Here is a 23469-nt window from a genome sequence, read left to right as displayed (position 1 = left end):
GATGGAAATCAACGGTCTGTAACCATGGTCCTTCGGTACGCGCGCGACATTGGATCCGCGTCTATTAATGGGTAGTTTGGTTAATTAATTAAAAAGAATGGGTATTTTGGTCCAATTGAAAAGGTGCACCTTGCTAACTTAGACCTAACTAGGGTCTAAGTTAGAAAACCCCATATATATATATATATATATATATATATATATATATATATATGGGGGCTGCTAACTTAGACCCAGTTGGGTCTAAGTTAGCAAGGTGCACCTTTTCAGTTGGACCAAAATACCCATTCTTTTTAATTAATTAACCAAATTACCATCAATGGACGCGGATCCAGTGTCGCGCGCGTACCGCAGTACCATGGTTACAGGCTGTTGATTTCCATCAGACAGCCAAGATCTGATCTCATCAAGACTGTCTGATCAATCAGACAGCCCAGATCATCCGAATCCATCAGATTCCAGCGCGTGCACCACACTGGATTACACCCTGGAGAGAAGAATCTACTTTTTAAAAGCAGGACACGTGTCGCTGTCTGATTGGCTGGGCGTGATTTTTTTCCATTTAATATTTTGAACTCAATTATTTCGTTGTAAATTAATTTTTTATTTATTTATTTTTATACCAAAATTCATAATTTTTTTTTCTCTACAAATAGAGACTTGGTTCGTTTGATTTGGACACAGAAAAAAAAACCCAATTTTTCACTACCTTAATCTCATTTTTCACTACCTTACATCAACTCACTGAAACCATTCTACCAGCAAAATGGTTTCAGATTACAACTCTCTGAAACCATTGTACCAGATAAATGGTTTCAGAAGCAAACACAATTAATAAATTACTCACTGAAACCATTCTACCAGTAAAATGGTTTCAGAATACAACTATGTGCAACCATTCTACAAGCTAAATGGTTTCAGAAGCAAATAACTAATAATCAACTTACTGAAACCATTCTACCAGCAAAATGGTTTCAGACTACAACTCTCTGAAACCATTGTACCAGATAAATGGTTTCAGAAGCAAACACAATTAATAAATTACTCATTGAAACCATTCTACCAGTAAAATGGTTTCAGAATATAACTATGTGCAACCATTCTACCAGTAAAATGGTTTCAGAAGCAAACATTAGTTTTTAATTACCGTTTTATCTCATTTAATTAACTAAAAATAGTTTCAGGTCTCCAAAAATTTCATAAAATATACCAAAAGTTCCAGAATATTATCTACTATTTTCCTGGTATAATGGTTTCAGTGAGTTGGTTGAGTGGTGCGTGTTAAATTACAACACACAAGTAACGTATTTAGTAGACAAAAAATGAGATTAAGGTAGTGAAAAATTGCGTTTTTTTTCGGTGTCCAAATCAAACGAACCAAGTCTCTATTTGTAGACAAAAAAAAATTATGAATTTTGGTATAAAAATAAAAAAATAAAAAATTAATTTACAACGAAATAATTGAGTTCAAAGTATTAAATGAACAAAAATCACGCCCAGCCAACCATTGTGTGACACGTGTCCTACTTTTAAAAAGCAAATTTTTCTCTCTCCAGGTTGTAATCCAGTGTGGCGCAGGCGATGGAATCTGATGGATCAGGATAATCTGGTCTGTCTGATTGATCAGACAGTCTTGATGAGATCAAATCTTGGCTGTCTGATGGAAATCAACGGTCTGTAACCATGGTCTTTCGGTACGCGCGCGACACTGGATCTGCGTCTACTAATGGGTATTTTGGTTAATTAATTAAAAAGAATGGGTATTTTGGTCCAATTGAAAAGGTGCACCTTGCTAACTTAGACCTAACTAGGGTCTAAGTTAGAAAACCCCTATATATATATATATATATATATATATATATATATATATATATATATATATATATATATATATATATATATATATATATATATATATATATATATATATATATATATATATCTTCCACAATCAATTTCTTTCATGGGCAATCATATGTTAAAATGTCAAGAGTAACTTTAAGAAAAGGTAAAGGGAAGGATTGAAGATACCGATAACCGATGAAAATTGAGACGATTCAGATAAAACTAGAGAACTTAATTTGTAAATTATTTATCTAAATTCATTTTTGTACTAAATATTTTTATTTTATCATTACTATATTTTGAATTCATTTTATTTTTTAAAAATTTTATTAAATTATTATTATATTACATTTAATATCATATATGATACTTTACAAAACTCATGTGATATCACGAAATAAATTAAAAAACCACAACTAACACACAAGAAAGAACATTATAGAGCTAACATTATTCAATAAGGGCCCCGCGTTATTTAATCCTTATTCCCAAACTTTGTATTCGTAAACATTTTAAGAAGAAAAACACAAGAAGAAAGAACATACACATATGAGAAAGAAGAACAAAAACCATTTTACCTTTTTTATAGATGTGAACTAAATGTGTGGTGGTATCAGCTTAATTATATTTATATGGGTTTGTCACCATTACTACTATTAACTGTACGTACTAATTGCCAATTACAAGAGACCAACCAATCAACCATACATTTACAAATCTATGAGTGTTATCTCATTCCTAATAATATTGATGTTATTCGCATACAATAAGGTTTACCAAATACATGTCAATTCAAATGTACTAGTCCCACACCCGTGCGATGCACATGTGTTATGTGGTATTTTATATTATAATGTTGAAAAATTATTCGTATAAATTGTAACAATAAGTATTATAAAATGAAAATAATAATAATAATAATAATAATAATAATAATAATAATAATAATATAAAAGTGATGTACTTATCACTTCCTCCAACCAATATATATACCTATATGTATAGAGAATGAGTACGGACCATCAAAATTGAATGAATTTTTTTTTTTGTGGGGTGCGCCAGCCAATGCAATAGTGCAACGCATAGGCGACACACTAAAATTGAATGAAATATGATAATGATAATGGTTATTATATATTTCAATCCCATAACCTAACTTTTTGCATAACCTTCACTCTTCTCTAAAATTATAATGTAATTAAGTCAATAATGTATACACTCTTCGTATTTTTTTGTGTGACTAAATTATAAACTCTTTGTTGTTTCTATGAAAACGGTTGACATTTAAATGGGATAAATGTTGAAAGAGAATCCAACTATGTTCATCTTCATTGTCACTAAGAAATGTTATAATAATGTAGAAAAGTGTAACATCTTGTGACATTAATTTTTGGATAATTGGAGAGGTATAATTCAATAATAATGTAGAAAATTGTAACATCTTGTGACATCAATTTTTGGATAATTGTAGAAACATAATTCTTTATTATTTATTATGAGATTGATATAATATAAAAAAACAAATAGAGATGAGAATGATATAATATAAGGAAGTGATGTGGAAACAAAAAAAAAAAATAGAGATGAAAATGATATAATATAAGGAAGTGATGTGGCATTATTGTGTGATTTAATTGGATGTAAGTGAGTGATGTGAATTAGGGTTAAGATAGATAGTAGGAGAACTATCTAGGAATTATATATATAGATTATTTTCTTCTCTAAATGAGAAGTGAATTAATTAATTAATTGGGTCTTTGCCTGCCATAAAAAAAAAAATTGGGTCATTGTCTGCGATAAAAAAAATTACAAAATTAAGATTTCTTAACACATAAGTAATATATTATTAATATGAAATAGTATTTTCATTTTCTTCATTGATATTATTTTCCCAAAATGAGAAGTGAATGAATTAATATAAAGGCAACTGATATTAATCTAGGTTCAAACTATCATAGTTGGTGGTCGAGTCTGTTTGGGGATCGATTAAATCTGTTATTCATGTTATTTTTTTTATTGATATTTTTTTAAACTTTCATGGTCTATCTCGATGCTAAGGAGACTACTTGATTAATTTTCTACTAGGTTGATTTTAATATAATCTCATTTCTTCCTATTAAAAGAAAAATTTAGGTTGCTTGCACCTACTCAATCTTCACTTAATATTCTTTTCGATTTTATATATAAATAAAAAAAAACTTTTTACTATATAAAAAAAAACTTTTTTAATTTATTTAATAATCAATAAATTTAGACCAGATTCATAAATTATTTAATAAATAAAAAATAAATATTTTACTTATATTCACTACAAGAAAATTGTTTTTTAGCGTCAATATAGCGTCCAAAATTTTGACTACAGTAAAAGCTTTGATACTAAACAGTAGCGTCCATGTTGACGCTACTTAGCATTAAATGAAATGGACACTGAACCCGACACTAATTAGAGTTAAATGATTATGGATGCTAAAATGTTACTCCCTCCGGACACAAATATAATAAAAAATACTTCAAATTTTGGACACAATATAAGCAAAAGTCAACTATTTTTAAACTAATTAATACTACTATTCCTAATATACTATACTATTATTTAATCATTCCACTTTTCAAAAGTTTATGTGATTTCCACGGTATAAATCATTTTTCAAAGGGTAATATAGTAAACTTAACTCATGTTTTGCATTAAATTAAGAAAATTAACTATACTTAACTATATTTCTTAAACACAGCGTAAACGGTTATTTTTAATTATATTTGTGTCCGGAGAAGAGTATTGTTTATATCGGTTAAGATTCTAACCGACATTAAAGGTTTATTTTTTCTATTATAAATTAATATAATTAATCATAGCAAATAAGTTAAAGAATGAATACATGAATTATGATGAACAAGGGAGTTGATTCTTCTTCCCATAGTGAATCTCCATCCCTAGCCTTCTCAAAAACATGGTTTATGCTCTTTTAAGTGTAAAAATCGACCCTGGATCAAAACTTGACGTACCATTATATAGAATTCGCGAAAGTGTTGCTTTCAACAACTTGGTGCAGCCCACATACTTGGAATTCTTCAAAATTCAGCAAAGTTGCGCAAGGCGCAACAAGCAACAATAGGGTCTTCTCAATTTTCCAGTTTTGCGCAAGGCGCAGTTGGAAGGCGCCTGGACATGAAAATCTTCATTTTTCACTCCATTTATCATCACCGAATTTTAAATGCCCCAATTTTATGCCGTTAAAGGAATAAAACACCAAACCAGTTGTGTGGAAACACATCAACAAAATTGTCATATTGAAAGAAAACACCAACATATTCGGAATGTTGGAATTGAAGAGCCTTACTTGTTCAATCCAAACTTCACCAAACAATATTAGTCATAAGTAGTTTTGCAAGCCAGTTACATCATTACCAGAATATCCAGTCCCCTCTTGCAAAACAAATATCCATATTTTCATAGATTTTGCACTCATCCTAACCCCATCAACCCAAAAATGACATTGATCCAATTCCTGCGCCCATTTCACCTAAACATTGACCCTGTTTCACCCATATCATCAACACCTAATGAACCTTACCTTGATAACTCTGATAACGACCATATACTTAATTACACCTAACATTAACAGTGCGTAAATAGGACGGGTCGTGCCTCTTTTTTCATGAGTGCTCCAAAGATTTTGTCAAGATCTGCAACTCCAATTGTAATATAATTGCATTTTATAATAATTATGTTTTTACAATTGCATTTGTGTCTTCTATTTATCAATTATCATCACTTATTAATTTGAGTTGACATTATTCCTTTGTTCATTTTAAATTGACTACTATGATTTTATATAGAGATTGAAATAGATTATTTATGTTTTTTCTATTGGACTTTAAATACAAAGTTGAATACATTTAAAATCAGCTTAATTAAATTTTTGTTCCCCTATTAAATTAAACTCATAAAAATGATTCATTTCTTTAAAATTAAACATTTGTATCTTTTTTTTTTTTCGGTACAAAACATTTGTATCCTCTACTTTCGAATTTGTTGCAATTTTGGTCTTATTCGATATTTTTTGCCATAAAATGGTGGCTTTTAAAGTAAAAAATATGATCAGGTCAAACACCATGACAACCGGGGTTCAAATCTATTAGACTATTATTATATTTGATTAGTAATAATTGTATTTGATTAGCCATAATTGTATATAAACCTAGTATGGAAACTCTCTCTATATATGGAAGCTCTCTTTGCAATTGTGTTTAGATCGTGTTCTGTTTGTGCGACTACCAATTGCGTCTCTTTTGTTTTCTATTCTGATTGTGTTCTTTTTTTTTTTTTTGGTATAACTATTCTGATTGTGTTCTATTCGGCTGTTAAAAAAAATAATACTTTTATACAATTATTATCATGACAACCGAACATCATTCATCTTCCTTCTCTAGCCAAAGTAATGGTCGTGGTGGCCGCAGCAGGAGTAGAAGCAACAGTCATGGTAAAGGTCATTTTCAGCCTCTACAACATCGGTGGCCTCAATCTCTTCATCCACAAACTCAGTCTCCTTATCAACATGCTCCGTGGACCACTCCCGTTTATCCCACACAGCAGCAACCGTGGGCATATACATGGCAGTCATGGGCTACTCAACTATGTCAATATCCGACAATCGGTAGTCCCGACGGGGCCCATAAACAATCAGGCATACTTGGTCCCAAGCCTCAGCAAGCTCACGTGGCATTTGCTCCAACTGATGATCAATGGTATATGGACAACGGAGCGACTTCTCATATGACGTGCAACGGAGGTAATCTCACATCTTATTTAAATATGAGTAATAATATTACTGTTGGAAATGGTAATCATATTCCTGTTATTGGTTGTGGACATGCATCTTTACCCAATTCCTTAACCTTAAACAATGTTTTACATGCACCAAAACAATAAAAACTCTTGTTTCTGTTAGAAAATTCGCAATTGATAACGAGGTATCTGTTGAATTTGATCCTTACGGTTTTTCTGTAAAGGATTTTCATACGGGAACACTTTTAATGAGATGCAATAGTCCTGGTGACCTTTACCCTATTCCCACAAGACCATTCGTGTAACCATATAGTTTTCTTTTTCTTTTTGCGCTTCGGTCCTCTTTCTCTACATAAAAAAAAAAAAGAAACAACGACAAGTTTCAGAGTCGATGTGTGGAGTGGAGAGAAGCAAAAGGGCAAGTAAATGAAAATGACACGTGAGTTTTTTAAGTGATGTTTTAATCTAGCCCTTTCTTTTAATCTAATATGGTTCATATTCATTTTCATCATTCTTATATACGGTATATAGTAAAAAAAATAAAAATGGACCGCTCCTTTGAACAACTTTCAGAATTCTTTGATAAAAAAATATAACAATTTTTGCATCAAATTTAAATTAAAAATAAATGGAAAATTTAATTCATATATTATATAATTTTATTATATTATGAAACTTGAATCGAGCAAGATCAAAATCTAATTTGGTTCAACATGCACCACCAGGTCCTCCAACGTGAACATTATACCCGAATAACTTTTTATCACTTGTATCATGATGATCAACTCTATAACATTTAGGGACGTCAGTAAATTCTTCTACCAAATTTGTTCCCGGCTTAGTATCACGTAAAAATTTATCGCGATATGAAACTTGCCTAAAATAACACGCATGATCGAAGAAGTTGTCAGGAAACTGTCCAGAACCCATTGCCGGACTAGGAGTACCCGCGGGGGTAAGTGTTCTTCCTCCCCATCCAACTTGGCTAGCAGCATCCAAGTTACTAAATAAAGCTGCAGGAAAATATCCAATAGTTTGATCTTCTATATTCACCATCCAATTTTTGGTTTTTCGGTCCTGCACAAATCCAAAAACTTTTATTTTACTAATATATGTATTCAATGTTTCATACATCAATGGACAAAAATTCACAAACCAGCTCAAATCAATTTTGAAAAAGGATCGAATTGAGCTTCATTCTTGCAACTGCGGGTTGGGCTGGGTTGTGTTTTTGCACCCGAATCCGCCCTACCCAATCTGTTGTCCACCTCTATATCACAAGAAAAAACTATCACTTTGTTTATCAAGAGTATTTTTTTTTTAAGATGTTGACCCGTTTGTTTTAATAACTTTAAAAAAAATATTTTTTTGGGTATTTTTTAAAAAAATTATGATATTTTAATTATAAAAAAGTAAAAAATATTTTATATTTATATTTTTATAAATTAAAATAGTGATTTTGTTTTTCAATAACTTAAATATTATCATGTTAGAGATTTTAACTTAATAAAAAATATATTTTTTAAAAAATATATCAATCAAAAATAATTTTTAAGAAAAAATTGTTATATAAACCAATTTTTCATTTAAAATTTTTACAAAAAAATTGTTAATTTTTTAAAAAACTGATTTTTTTTATTTTATTTTTAGAATAAGCTAAAGCAAACGCGATCGTTATACAAGTAGTATATAATCCATATACTTCCCAAGATTTGTTTTAAGCTGTTCAATTTTGAAAAAGATAACTACTAAATTTTTTTCAACATAAATTTTCTAAACCTTGTTTTTAAAAAAATTAATTGTTAGGATCACTTGGTTAAAAAACAAATATTAATTGTTATGGAATTACCTTAAAAATGGAAACTTTCATCTCATACATATCTCCACCATATACAGATGTATGCTTCACTCTGACTCCAATTGCATATTCACTATGGGTTTGGATAAATCCTGGACATAATGTGTTGTAGCATCCAGTTCTCTTAGAATCATCTGACTGTCCATGTTTCAATATCACATTATTTTTCGAATAAATAAAATAATGTTTTTTTTTTCTAGTCAACCCAAATAAAAAATATAAATATACAAAATATGAATAAATATTTTTTTACCGTCCAGTATGAGTACAGATGTGTTGCGGTATCACCGTATAGTTGAGGAGATACCTGAAACCAACATACATGTATGATAAAATAGAAAACTAGTAGAACGTACGCGCGGCGCGACAATGTGGTAGGATGGTAAAAAATGTATTTCTTCTCAATGCCATAGAAATAGAATTGATTAAATTGATAAACATAGTTTCAAATTACGATAAATCAAAACTTACTTGCCATCCAATGGTAATTTTGTTAGTAACACTCCCCTCTCCATTTCGAACCCAGAAATTAGATGAGCTTGTTTGTCCCTTAGAAACTCTTGGATTCCAAATACTATTAGTTCCACTAACTCCATAATAAGGACTACCAGGAATCTTTTTGAGAGAAACTCGAGCAACCTACAAATTCAATTGGTTTATACAACTAGTTAAGATTTTGAAATATATCAAATGTTATTTATATTTTTTTTCTTAACCCTGATAATCTGGTATTTAGCCGAGAGGTATGGCCAATAATATTTTTGATTCAGCGTTCAAATTCGATTTTTCTCTTAAACAATTCTACTTTATTTAAAATTACTTAATTTATCGAATGTGAATTATATAACAAATGCAAAAACACAATAAAATTTTATTATAGTGAACAAAAACTTACGTGGGTAACAAGCTTATTTTGAGTTAATAATGTTTGATTATATAGTAACGCTTTTGCTCGAATAAGGTCATCTTTTGTTATCCTCCGAATTGGAACTGTTCCTGTTGGGCACCAGAATTTCTCAATGCCAGGTATGAGTTTGTTTGAGGAATTCTTTATGCTTGAGTTTTCAAATTTTTTTTGAAAGCTTGGTTTTATCTACAACAAATGAAAGAAAATATCAACTAATTAAGGAGTATATATGTATTTGTCATTAAAAAAAAAACTATTGAAGGAGTATAATAATCTAATAAAAAGATAGGCTAAAAATCAATTGTATCAAAAGTTATTGTTCCACCTGTAACTTGTGATTCTTTAATAAAGGATGGTCAAAAGCCGGTTGTTTGTAAATATCAATGCAATCAACTATGTCGCCAAACTTTGTCTACAAAACCAGCGAATCAAACGCACAAAAATACAAATTAACTAAATAATCACATCATATATTATTATCAAGTTAAAACACCAATCATATATGTGTGTGTGTGTGAGAGAGAGTGTTTAGTACATGGATACTCTTGATAGGAGTCTTGTTAATTTGTTTTAGTTGTCTCTCCAACTCCAAATCTTCATTGAACGTACTATGTGTACCGTCAACTTTGTGGCCAGTACTACAAGTCACCAAACACAAGATAAAGAACAATAAGTTTATCATTTTCACAATTTTCTTGTTAAACAAAATGATTTGATCAGCTAGGAGATTATAATTGACTATATATGGTCTTGCTAACGAATATTTTCATGATGCTTTTTATCAGTGAATATACAATCCTTTTTCTTTTGACCAAACATTGAATATACAATCCTTTTTCTTTTTACCAACCATTGAGTATATAAAAGGTTTAGTCAAAAAATAAAAATCATCTCCAAAAGAAGAGTGGTTTTTTTAGTGAAAAAAATAAGAGAGAAAGTAGTTTTAATTTAGTATCACTTTTTTAGATTCATTAAATAATTGATGTATTAGCTCTATAATATAGACCAAATACATTAGTTATTCAATGAATCTAAAAAGTCAATTCTTTCTTATAAAAGAGATCGGAGGTAGTACTATAAAAACCGTTAAACATAATATATTTAGTGTTTTAATGTTGAATTCATTCTTTATATTTAATGTCCCCGTGAGCTTAACTCAGTTATTAGGGATATCACATATATTATACAAGAGTCGAGGTTCGAGCCCCGAACACTCCATTTATTCACCTTTTTAAGGTGAAATTTCTAGGCTCTAAGCTATTAGCTAGACAAAAAGAAAAGTAGTACAATGTCTTAGTGACGCAGTACGGAAGCGTGAAGGAATAACAAACGCTAATCCTATAACAAAATACAGGTTTGCAAGCAACAAACTTGTCAGATATAGCTCTGGAATCCAACATATTTCCGGAATCCACCACCATAATAAAGAGTAATTTGGAATCCACCAAACTTGAGAAAATTCTCTATAATTTTATTGAATCAAAAGATTGCCTTCAAGGCTACAATAGTTTAGTTTTTTTTTTTGTTATTTTATATATATATTACTGTTATGTCATATGCTTCTGCAGCCCTTCTTTAGTGTCTATCATAATATCAAAGATCTTTTATACCAACATGGAAGATGGCAAGCCAACATGGAATTAAGAAATAGCTTATTAATATGACAGAACATTAGGGTTTAAGGTTTCTTTAGTGTCTCTTATATATATATATATATATATATATATACATATAAGAGAACATTAATATGATTATGGGTAAATAGGATTTTACCCCCTGCAAAATAGCCGAGTTTTGCATTACCCCCCTGCAATATTTTTTTTTGTGATTACCCCCTGTAATATGAAGATTCCCTCAATTACCCCCATAAGTTGCCAACTAGATGTGGAATCTTTATTTTCGATGATGTGACACGCATATGTGGATTTTATTTTAATTTTAATTTATTTTTATTGTTATAATGATTTCAAATTATTTTTATATATAAAAAAAACTGCAACAACAAAAAAAAAAAGATTAGGAAGAACAAATAACAACATCTTCATCTTTAACTCTTATCCCTCTCACACCCTTTACCCCATCTTTTCTTAATTCTTATGTTTCTTCTTCAATAACAAATTAACAACCCAAACTATGTACGAACAGTAGCCTTGTGCTCCATTACTCAAAATTCAAACTCAAATCCAAATGAAACTTTTGCTCTCAAAATCATACATCTGGAAAATCACACCATGCCCAAAACCTCTTCTTTCTTCTTCTGCCTACTCTTAATGAATAGCGATTCCGTTGAACTTTGTGATGCTTAGTTCGTCATATGCGGCGACTTCATCGACGGTTTTGGCTACCCGGTGCATAGCGGCGGAACAAAGTTGTATGAGTTCGCTTCTTGATTTCATTTTTGCAGACGGTGGAGGGGCGGAGGTGGATCGATAATTGGAAAAGCTGCTTTCTTAGAGATCGATAATTGAGTTAGAAGCATTCGTGTTTGATTGAATTGCAAAAACTGCTATCTCTCTCTCTCTCTCTCTCTCTCTCTCTCTCTATTTTGATCTGTTTGGATGTGTTTTAAGGAATGAGTTTTTCTATGTTCAAGTTTTAATTTTTGGGTTTAAGTTTTAAGGTGATATTGTTGTGAGTGAGAGAGTTTTTCTGGGAACTGCATTTCAATGGATTTTTCTAGGTTTATGTGATGAACTCATGACAATGGTGATGAAGATGATGAAGAAGAAGATGGAAGAAGATGAATTTCCGGTGAACTCATTTCAATGTTGTTGCAAATTTTTTTAATTTTTTTTTAAAATAAAAATGATTTGGAATCATTATAACAATAAAAATAAATTAAAATAAAAATAAAATCCACATATGCGTGCCACATCATCGAAAATAAAGATTTCATATCTAGTTGGCAACTTAGGGGGGTAATTGAGGGAATCTTCATATTACAGGGGGGTAATCACAAAAAAAAATATTGCAGGGGGTAATGCAAAACTCGGCTATTTTGCAGGGGGTACAACCCTATTTACCCTATGATTATTAATTATTGATAATAAAATGTATATAAGTGAAGGAACTCAAAGAAAAACCAATGAAGTAATGCTATAATCGATAAGAAGAAAATGAAAATACTCATTCATATAATTACCAATACATTACTTATGTATTAAGAAACCTTAATTTTTGTGTTTATTTTTTCACACACATAGACACAATTAATTCATTCACTTCTCATTTAGAGAAAACAATATCAACAAGAAATAAAAATACTCACTCATATATAGTACTAATAGGTTGCTTACGTAGTAAGAAACCTTAATTTTGTGATTTTTTTTCTCACACACCAAGACACAATTAATTCATTCACTTCTCATTTGGATAAAACAATATCAATATGAAGAAACTAAAAATACTCATTCATATACCACTGATAAATAGCTTATGTATTAAGAAACCTTAATTTTGTGATTTTTTTCCCTCACACACAAAGACAATTAATTCATTCATTTCTCATTTAGGAAATTAAAATAATCATTCATATATTTCTAATACATTTCATTCATATATTTCTAATACATTGTTTATGTACTAAGACAAAGTGCCTATAAATATGCAGAGTATTGTGTAAAATCATTGTGAATAAAATATATAGTGGGAAAAAAAATTCTCTAAATTTCCTCTAGGTCTAACTAAGGTATTGATCACACTCTCTAAAATTCTCTTGTAATGGCTGATACGAACCAATCTAGACAAATTGCAAACATAGACGGGTTGATAGGGATAAATGCCCTCATTGGATTGCCATTGGTTTTTGGTGTAGTATGGGCTCCAAAAAGCACAACAAACATGCCTCTTCTCATCCCTGCATCTGGTGCACTCATCTGTTTTTTGGTCTCCAACATCTTTGCACTTGTAATCAAATCAATCTTGAGCTATTGTTCAACTGTCGTTGTTTCTCACAGGCGTCGTCTTTATGCAAGCATTGCTATAAGCTGCGTCTCTTCTATGTTGGGCTTTGCAATTGTGCTATATGCCTCAATCGACATGATTAAAATGAAGATGGAAACAATGTTCTATAGCAGATATCTCATCATTGTTAGCCTTGTTTTGATGTTAGTTGTTATGCCTTTAATAGTTTATATTGGTCTTATTGTTATTTTTTACGGTGTTATTAAAGACGAAGATTAAAATGTACCTATTGTAATAAGTTTTTAGAAATTTGAATAAAAAATGTCTCTTTGAATTTAGAGTTTTGTTTTACACATTATTTCTATTTGTATTTGAATTATTTATTTATTTATTTGTGAGTGTGTGTGTGTGTTGTTAGAGTGGAGAAGAGAGTGAGAGAGAGGGAATAGTTTCATCAATGAGGATTGATTATTATTGATCTTAGAAATACAATTTATAGGGATACAAATTGTAGTGTGATACTTGGTTAACAAGTAACCATGATTAGAGTAACTAACTCAAGTTAGTTACTAACTATCTAACAAACTAAAGTAGTTACAACAATCAAACTAATAACTAACTTGCTAAGCAAGTAACTAACAAGTTGTTCATTGTTTTCACCAAGTCATTGGATTGTATTTCTCAACACACCTCCTCAATCCAATGTCTTGTCTGCAATCATGGTAATGCCTACCATTTTCCTTAATTCTTTGAATCTATCAGCCTTCAGTGGCTTGGTCATGATGTCTGCAATTTGAATTTCTGTTCTGCAATGCATCACATTCAATTTGCCTTTGCTGACTTGGTCTCTTAGAAAGTGATACTTGGTTTCAATATGCTTTGACCTTCCATGTGCAATGGGGTTCTTTGCCAAGCTGATTGCAGACTTATTGTCAACATTCAATCTCATAGGCTTTACATAGTTGATCTTTAATTCTTCTAGTAAGGATTCAAGCCAAACTGCTTGACAAGCTGCTTGTGTTGCTGCTACATACTCAGCCTCACAGCTAGATAATGCCACTATGTTCTGCTTCTTTGAAGACCACGAAATAGGTGAATTTCTGAACCAGTAACCTGATGTGCTCTTCTATCATCTTTGTCTCCACACCAATCAGAGTCTGAAAAACCTTCAAGTTCAATTTGAGTTTCACTGTTGCTTGTTGGAAAAGCTAGACCATAATCTTGTGTACCCTTCAAGTATCTTAGGATCCTTTTTGCTGCAATCAAATGAGAAGTTTTAGGCTTACTCATGAACCTACTCACTGAGCCTACTGCATATAGTTAATGTCTGGTCTTGTATTGCAAATGAACCTCAACCTGCCAACTACCCATTTTTTACGGTGTTATTAAAGACGAAGATTAAAATGTACCTATGACATTCAAAGTGGTTAAATGTGAAGTTTGGGGATTACTTAATGTCTTCCATTTGATCATAATTGCTACATTATGTTATTTTTAACTCTATTGTAAACAGTTTGTAGATGATGTGCTCCGAAGCAAAATTATTAGATCTGAATATGGTTCTATTATTCAAGATTGCAGAACCATTTTATCTAGCTACAACAATTTCAGAGTTGTTTTTACTAGGCGAGAAGCTAATGATAGCGCTCATTGTTTAGCACGAGTGTCAATCTTGGATGCTCCTCGCGGTGATTTTCATCACTTCCTTGATTGTATCTTGAACGCTTTGAATAATGATATGGTTGAGTAAAAAAAAAAGGTCAGGCTACTAAAGTTTAGATGCCTAAAATTTCGTATCCTTGATGTGAATAAGTGGAGTGTTCAGGATGACTTCTATATATAAAATGTGATGTTCTTACCGAGTTATATTCAGAAGACAAATTTAATATCGACAATTACTATATATGCTTTTTTTTTTTTACTAATTTATTCATTTAAATTGTACATCATATTTAAATACAAATTTGCAGCATCTAAGCACTACAAGAAATTCTGACTTTTACTAATGGCCACAGTGGCAGTGCATTATACTATCCGACTCCCGACTACAATTTGTCCGTATGTCATTTTCCGAAGGTTGTCAATATGGACCGTCTGATCTAAATCAACGGATCAGATTATGTAACTAAGTATTTGATATGAATTGAATGGCTGCGATTGATTACTATGGGAAACTGTGGCAAAATTCCAGGTCCTGTTTTCGACCTGTAGCTATGGACGAATCCGTAACTAATTACTAAACAGAATATTCTACCTATGGTTGCGACTGTCACTAAATCTTATTAATGTTTTAAAATGTAATTCTCATTCTAATATAAATTTTACAAATAAATAATTCGTAATAATGATATTAAACTTAGTTTACTCAATAAAGATAATAAAATATTACTATAATCTAATTCATCGGAAATTGGAACCGGTTACAATCATTTTTAGAATAAATTCTTAAAGTGACCCAGCTATAATCGATTTTCTCCAACTGATAAATTAATACTAAAAAATCATTATGTGCATTTTCTCCAACAATAAGACTATGTAATTTGGTAGTATTTTTCACGGCAACAAATACTATCAAGTTACAATCCCTTCTACAACACTGCATAATAAATCATTATTTACTAAGATGAAGTTCAATCTTTTAATTATGTGCATTGTTTCGCCCATCAACTTCAATCGATACTTGTTGCTTTTGCTAAGACTCATAAAGATGTTAGTGGTTTTTACTAGTAAGGTCAATGTGCTTGTTAATTTCATACGGATCTATTAACAAGCGACAAGAATTGCTTCGGAATAAACAAATAACTCAGTTTACTAAATTTCTTTTATGTTTAGCCACATCAGTATTAAATGTCGAGATTCGCCTCTGGTGAGAAGGGATAGAAAGCAATTCCAGACTCCAATAAAAAATAAAGCAACTATATGTACCAACAAATAAAATAAAATAAAGCAATTACCACAAACTAAGATCCTAGAGGCATTCCTCCACAAATAAGGGGCTCCAAAAGATAGACCATCTTTAAAACCACACAAAGATAGACATCAAGGCATATCAACTACATATGATTCTATTGGCACCAACAAAACAATGGGCTCGACCACCTACCCATAATCAGAACAAAAATTGTCAGAATTTTTAACATAAAACTATTTTCAAGAAGAGAATTGTAAAGTGTTGTGAATTTTTTTCAAAATTTTCAATGTTGAAGTTAATATCGTTGATCTTTTAAATACTAAAGAAGAAAAAGAACAAAACTAGACGACTTACTGATAAAGGAATTATTCATAAACCATACTTTTTTTCAATGACTAATATAACTCGCCACTCAAAAAATAAAAAACAATAAAGGATTTTTTTTTTGTTACTGTTTGAAATTTGAAAAAAGAAATATTGTTTGAATTTAGATTTTATATTATCATGTAAACTTTTATTTACAAAAAATACATTTTCTTTTATCGGTCTTAGACGAAGTAGTAAATATCATCTAAAAATTTTACATACACATTTGCAAGCTCTAATTCAACTCCGACAAAAGTGTCTAACTTAACAATTTTTTTATTTTTTTTGGTAAGGAAATTTACTCTAACTTAACTATTCAATTGAACTAAAGAAAATTTTTATTTGTGAAAAATTATATATTAATTAATTCCATATGAAAATGATTAAATTAAATAAAGAAAATAAAAACAGTAGCATAGAATAGAAAACCCAAACCCTGGTTCTGTTAAAACTTAAAACATAAACAAAATCAACACAATCGTTTGTTTCTGTTGTTTTTCAACTGAATCAATGTCGTCGGCTTCAGAGATTCTCCAACAACTTGAATCACTCAAGAACGAAAAAACCAAAATTGAACACAAAATATCACATCTTGAAGCTCAGTTGAAAGATATTAATCTCCAAAAACAAGTTTCTGCATCATCCAATGGTTCTTCACCTTACGCTACAAATGGTTTGGAACCTCACATGATTCACAGATACAGTCGCCACCTTGTTCTTCCTTCTTTTGGTGTTCAAGGTACATACATATTCATAAATTACACTATCAAATATAAAAAGGGAAAGTTTTTATTTTTATTTTGTTAATTGAAAATTTGTGTAGTTTTTATTTTATGATTATCTAACTAATCACTTAAGGGTATACACTATATACATTAGCAAGATTTAGGCCATGTTTGGATAAATTGTTTAATTAATCTGTATAAGCTGTGAGCCCGTTTGGATTAGCTTATTTTTGAGCTTATGAAAAATAGCTTATACAAATAAATAAATTTTATGTTAATTCAGAAGTTCTCACTTACGAAAATTGTATCTTGACATAAGCTGTTTTTTTTTTTTTTTTTTTTTTTTTTCATAAACTACCTAGACAAGCTTATGAATAACACATAAAAGCTTATTTATTTGCATAAGCTGTTTTGCATAAGCTCAAACATAAGTCAATCCAAATGGGCCCTATTTTTATCATGGGAGCTTATAAAAATAAGGTAAAAACAGTTTATGTAGTAGTCATAAGTTGTTTTCGTAAGCTCTTTCAACAGTCTCACAAGTGTGTACATTGATAAGTTCAAATAACTCAATCTAAATTGACCCTTAGAATATAGTACTCCCTTTAGTCCTAATTATAAGAAAAAATTAACTTTTTAGATACATTGAATGTTTGATGTATCTAAAAAGTGAATCTTTTCTTATAATTAGGACCGGAGGGAGTAATTGATTTTGGGATGCAATTGCTTTATAGAGACTAGAAGTCTTTAAGTCTTACTTATCCAAAAAAGTTGGGAACGGATGAATTACTAATTTCTGGTTAGATAGGTGGATTGGTAAAGATACACTTAGTCATGGATTTGAGCGGTTGTTTGCTATTTCTGCACAGAAAGATTCCAAGGTTATGAATATGGGGGTGTCAGAAGTAGGTGTGTGGGTGTGGAGATGGGTGTTCTTGTGGCGTCGAGGAGAATAGGTGGGGGGTTGTATAAGAGTGGATTTTTTTTTCCGGTGAAATCAGCTTATTCCTTGCTTGCTAAGGTATTCTTGAACGAGGTTAACATTGGTGGGTCGGAGGGGAGGCTGTATCATAATATTTGGAAATGTCCGACCCCGTCAAATGCAATTGCTTTCTCTTCAAAACTCCTTCATAGTAGGATTCCCTCGAGAAGTAATTTAGCTAGACATGGGATAATCCATTTGAAAACCTCGACAGATCATGTCTTCTTGTTTTGTAATTTTGCCGGGCAAGTGTGGTATGAGGTGTTCCGTTGGCTTGGTTTGGTTATTATTCTTCCTCCGAATTTATTTTTCTTGTTTGATTGTCTGAGTGGAGTGGCTTTAAATAAGAAGCTTTGGAAGGGGTTTTGGTTGATTTGGCACGCAACTACTTGTTTGATTTGGAGGGATAGGAATGACGTTATTTTTGCAAATGGGATTAAGGATCCTAAAGAGGTGGTCAATGAAATTAAAGTAATGTCTTGGAGATGGGGGTTTGGTAGACTGAAAATTTTTCATTGTTTTTTATGAGTGGTGTTGGGACCCCGGTAGTTGCCTTATTAGATCTTGAATAGCTGCTTTTGCTTTGGTGGGTGTTTATGGTGATGTTTCTATGGTCGCCTGCGATTTAGTGATGTTTCAATGGTGGCCTGTGTTTTGTTCTTCCTCTGGTGTAGCCCTCGTCAACTTTCTTTCTATTTGTAGGGAGTGTTCTGGCCTCTGTCCCTTTGATTTCGTGTTGGGGTCAGGTTGTATACTTTGGTTCTTTATGTGGCAGGTTGTCTTCTTGGTTAGGGGTGTATTTTGGTTCTTGGTTTTTGTTTGTGCTCCAAGTTTTGCTTTTAGGTGCTAGTGTAGTTAGTGTGTGTGTGTGCTCTAGCTATTTTACTTAGATAGTGCAGTGCTTGTATCTGTGTCTCACTTTTAGGCTTTCTTATGTGTAGAAATGAGCTGTGTTTGAATAAAATTTTGCTAATTTCAAAAAAGATCATAAGCTTTGAAAATTGTTTTATTTGCTTTATTATACCCCCTTGAACAGAGAGACAGTTTTGAATCACTATTGTTTTCATTCTCATGGTGTGCAGGGCAAGCAAATCTATTGAAGTCATCAATTTTAGTTGTGGGAGCGGGAGGATTGGGTGCTCCAGCGTTGTTATATTTTGCAGCTGCTGGTGTTGGTAAAATACGAGTCTTTTTCTAATGATTGTTGTCTTAAATTCTACACTCTTGTTAAGGCTTACATTTTGAAAATTGTACATAGGTAAATTGGGTATTGTTGATCATGACAAGGTTGAGCTGAATAATATGCATAGACAGGTATAGTATTTTTTCTGAACTTGTGGCATGGCTACTGCAACATGTACACTGTGTAGTGTATTGTATTGTCCGTATGTGTTGTGTAACGGTGTTTGCACTTTTGTGAGTTCAAGTTGTTAACATGTATCTTTGTTTCTGTTTATTTATTGTTTGTTACTTTGATCTTATGCACTTCAACTCATTCATGCCGTGTTTCAGATTATACACACCGAAGCATATATTGGTCAGCCAAAAGTGAAATCCGCTGCTGCTGCTTGTCGCTCGTATGTTGCTCTCTTTAACCTTTCCCACAATTTATCATGTCGATTTTGATCAAGTGTTTGTAACAACTTTGTATCACTATTGTTGGAACTAAGTTTTTGTGAATATTCAGGGTCAACTCATCTATTGAAATTGTGGAACATGAAGAAGCTTTGCGGACTTCCAATGCTTTGGAAATTTTCAGCAAGTACGTTTCCTTCTATAATAACACCATCTTCCTTTTTTATGAAGGCCTGTTTTCTTCTATTCTTACTTTTTTCGTTTCCCTTTTGAATATTATTGCTGAATCTGTGGGATTTCTTATTTATCATGTGAATTTGCTAGATACGATATAATAGTGGATGCAACAGATAATGCTCCCACCCGGTATATGATCAGTGACTGCTGTGTAGTACTAGGAAAGGTAAATCTCAATATTTCAATATATTGCGACCATTTGAATATATGTAGACAATGTGATTTATTGGAAAAGAAGTTACTTCTATAGGAATTTTTTTTTATTAATTGATTTCATTGTACACATGCAGCCCCTTGTATCAGGTGCTGCTGTAGGATTGGAAGGGCAGGTATGAGTCTAATTAATTTTGTTTTATCATTTAAGTTATATGATGCTTCACGGAGCAACTAGTACTCTTAGGTGCTTGATTATAATACAATAATTCGAGGCATAATTATGGAAAACATATGATGCAGCTCACTATCTACAATCACAATGGTGGCCCTTGTTATCGATGTCTCTTTCCAACGCCACCACCTAGAACAGCATGCCAAAGTTGTGCCGACGGTGGTGTACTAGGAGTAGGTATGCTCTCTTCACTGTTAACAACAACAAAAATGTGTCTGATTATTTAGTTCTTGTACATGTCTCTATTAGCCAAGTTCTGATTACTAGATGGAGGATTTTTTGTGATTCGTGACTCCGCGTTTATCATTAATGATTCAACTTACATTGCTATCATTCGGACCTTTTTTTTCTCCCTGCTATTACAATTTGTTTTGAATTTATGACATTTGGTCTGTTCATTTCAGTTCCTGGTATAATTGGCTGTCTCCAAGCTCTCGAGGCAATTAAGATTGCAGCTTCTGTTGGTGAACCACTCTCCGGAAGAATGCTTCTCTTTGATGCATTGTCTGCACGGATCCGTATTGTATGTTAATAACTTCAAAACCTTGTGTATTGTACTGTAAGGGTCGTTATTTTATGCATTGCCCAACAAGATGGAATAAATAGATACAGAATTCCAATGATAGTAATTAACGGATGCTTATATATTAAGATATACAATATTAAGATACAAAAATACTAAGATTATGGATTAAGATATCTAATCTCTTCAGCAAGATCTTATATATTAGTTGGTGATTATATATTCCTATTGCACAGGTTAAAATCAGAGGAAGGTCAATGCAATGTGAAGCTTGTGGAGAAAATTCAACATTCAATCAGCAATACTTCCGAGAATTTGATTACGAGAAGTTTACTCAGACTCCTTTATGTGTGGTATGATTTCCTTTACTCTTTGCCTTAAGCTTTCAAATCCCCTTTATTCAGATGAGACTGTTTTACATTTTGTTGTTTTGCTTTTGCATTTGCCGTATTGCCAAAGTAGTAATAACGTTCGAGAAAAGGAGACATGCACTATGCCACAAATTACTTTTACACTGAAGTCTAATGAAAATTCAATATTTTGCAGTTATTTTGAAAATACAGTTACAAAATAGGCTTATATAGCAATATGATGAATTCTCATTGGACATCGGTGTAATACCAATTTACACCGACTGTTCATCTCTATTAAACTGTCAATATTTTTCAAATCATTAATGCATTCCAATTCCATGCAAATGCAGCCTCCTTTGAAGTTAAATCTACTTCCCAGTGAATCAAGAATCAGCAGCAAGGAATACAACGAAATAATTCTCAACAAGGAACCACATGTGTTGGTTGATGTTAGACCAGCTCACCATTTCAAGATTGTATCACTTCCAAACTCCTTGAACATTCCATTCTCAACTTTAGAGTCTAGGTTGCCGGAAATATCGTCAATTTTGAAGAAAGATGAAGAGGAAAATGGTGCGGTTTCTGAATCAAGTGCACGATTATATGTAGTATGCAGAAGAGGAAATGATTCTCAAAGGGCTGTTCAATACCTTCACAAAATGGGTTTTAATTTTGCTAAGGATATCGTTGGCGGTTTGGAATCTTGGCCTCAAAATGTTGATCCTAACTTCCCTACTTATTAGCTTGTGTAGTTAAACTTTTATTAAGTTATACTTCTAACTTGAAATTGTTCCTTTTTATATTTATCAGCGATGCTGTTTTCATTTTCTCTACTTTTTTACCTTTTAAATGTTATAGAATCCTATATCTTACTATCCACGTGAGTTGGGATTCGATACAAAACCGAACTCAGATGATATGAATCTCTAGTGTGTTTCTCTATTTTGGATATGATTCTCGATTTATTATGATGAATCTCCATTTATCCTGATTTAAATCCAGTTTAACACTCACGAATACATCGATTCGATATTACTAACGTTAATTTTCTTTCTAAATGTATTAACACTGTTAAGTTTCCTTGTATATGTGTGCAATGGTGGTTGATCTTGGTGAGATTAGCAATTTCATGAAATATTCATCATCTTGATCACTTGGAAAGTGAATGCATCTTTTACCAACCAAAAAGCAAAACCTTTAATAGAGCCATCCGAATATATAGGGGTGTGCATGGTTTGGAAACCACACCTAAATGATGGTTTTGGTTATAAACCAAAACCATTTCAATAACAAACCGGTTATTTTTTAAAACTAATTTGGATTTGGTTATTAACCAGATCGAACCAATTTATAACCGGTTTGTAATAAAATTTAAGTTATTCACATGATCCAATTTTAAATAGGTTTTTTACTTAAACTAATTTTTTTTATTAGTTGATTAAAAAAAATAGATTTATTAATTATTTTAAAAACATAATTTTTCATTAATTTTATGATTGAATTGGTTTATAATCAACCCACAAAATATTTTTTTTAAACCCAAATTATTTTTTACTTAGCCGAAAACTTGTTTTTTATATTGTTTTAAAAATATTTTTTATTATTTAAAAAAAGAGTAATTTTTAAAATTAAAAAATCTGATTTTTAAATACAAAAAAAACTAATAAATAGGAAAAAAATTAAAATACTAAATTTTTGAAAAACTAAAAACATTAAAAACTGATTTTTTTAATTATTCGGAATATATAGACCATTTTTCGCCTGCCTAAAGTAAGCTGCTCTTTGATCACTATTGACTTCCACATCGATCTGTGCATCAAATTAAAGCAACCATTTAGTTTTTATTTCAACTTAATGCTTATGTTCATTATGACGAATTCGGATTTCCAACAACTAGTCTCACACCCGTGCGATGCACGGGTGTTATGCGGTATTTTATATTATAATAATTTTGAATTCACTTCTTTCAATCACATGTGCAATAACATCTAAAACAATTAAAATAGACACGTATTATTTAGATTAAAATATCAATCAATATATGAGATTTAAATTAAAACGAAAGCTAATAATCATTACCAACTATTTTTTCTTCTTCAGTTGAATTCAA

The 23469-nt window shown here is 31.4% G+C and overlaps 2 protein-coding genes across 2 annotated transcripts; one reads left to right on the top strand and one right to left on the bottom strand.

Annotated features, from left to right (window-relative positions):
- Positions 1-7339: 7339 nt before the first annotated feature.
- Positions 7340-10817, bottom strand: LOC123920570. The gene is made up of 8 exons (XM_045972852.1): positions 10749-10817; positions 9932-10090; positions 9722-9808; positions 9385-9582; positions 8961-9128; positions 8743-8796; positions 8481-8627; positions 7340-7708 (listed from the first exon to the last, which is right to left on the bottom strand). The coding sequence occupies exons 1-8, from the start codon at positions 10815-10817 to the stop codon at positions 7340-7342; spliced, it is 1251 nt and encodes a 416-aa protein (XP_045828808.1).
- A 6171-nt stretch (positions 10818-16988) lies between these two features.
- On the top strand, positions 16989-22301 carry LOC123920402 (adenylyltransferase and sulfurtransferase MOCS3). Its single transcript, XM_045972662.1, has 11 exons — positions 16989-17315; positions 19366-19458; positions 19542-19597; positions 19796-19860; positions 19971-20045; positions 20183-20261; positions 20386-20424; positions 20552-20660; positions 20888-21006; positions 21243-21359; positions 21710-22301. The coding sequence occupies exons 1-11, from the start codon at positions 17087-17089 to the stop codon at positions 22100-22102; spliced, it is 1374 nt and encodes a 457-aa protein (XP_045828618.1). The 5' UTR covers positions 16989-17086; the 3' UTR covers positions 22103-22301.
- Positions 22302-23469: the final 1168 nt, after the last annotated feature.

This window comes from Trifolium pratense, linkage group LG4 (assembly GCF_020283565.1).
Source record: "Trifolium pratense cultivar HEN17-A07 linkage group LG4, ARS_RC_1.1, whole genome shotgun sequence".
Classification (NCBI taxonomy): Eukaryota; Viridiplantae; Streptophyta; class Magnoliopsida; order Fabales; family Fabaceae; genus Trifolium; species Trifolium pratense.
The sequence above is the reverse complement of the archived record's forward strand: the minus strand, read 5'-3'. Positions and strand labels throughout refer to the sequence as shown.

Excerpts from the sequence above, each read along its gene's own strand:
- LOC123920570 (XM_045972852.1), bottom strand. The coding sequence starts at position 10,817 with ATGGTGGTGGATTCCGGAAATATGTTGGATTCCAGAGCTATATCTGAC. Across the intron at positions 10,091-10,748 it reads AGTTTGTTGCTTGCAAACCT|AAAATTGTGAAAATGATAAA; the intron begins GTATTTTGTTAT and ends TTGTTTAACAAG. Across the intron at positions 8,628-8,742 it reads ATCTGTACTCATACTGGACG|TCAGATGATTCTAAGAGAAC; the intron begins GTAAAAAAATAT and ends AAACATGGACAG.
- LOC123920402 (XM_045972662.1), top strand. The coding sequence starts at position 17,087 with ATGTCGTCGGCTTCAGAGATTCTCCAACAACTTGAATCACTCAAGAAC. Across the intron at positions 17,316-19,365 it reads TCCTTCTTTTGGTGTTCAAG|GGCAAGCAAATCTATTGAAG; the intron begins GTACATACATAT and ends CATGGTGTGCAG. Across the intron at positions 20,262-20,385 it reads GCTGTGTAGTACTAGGAAAG|CCCCTTGTATCAGGTGCTGC; the intron begins GTAAATCTCAAT and ends GTACACATGCAG.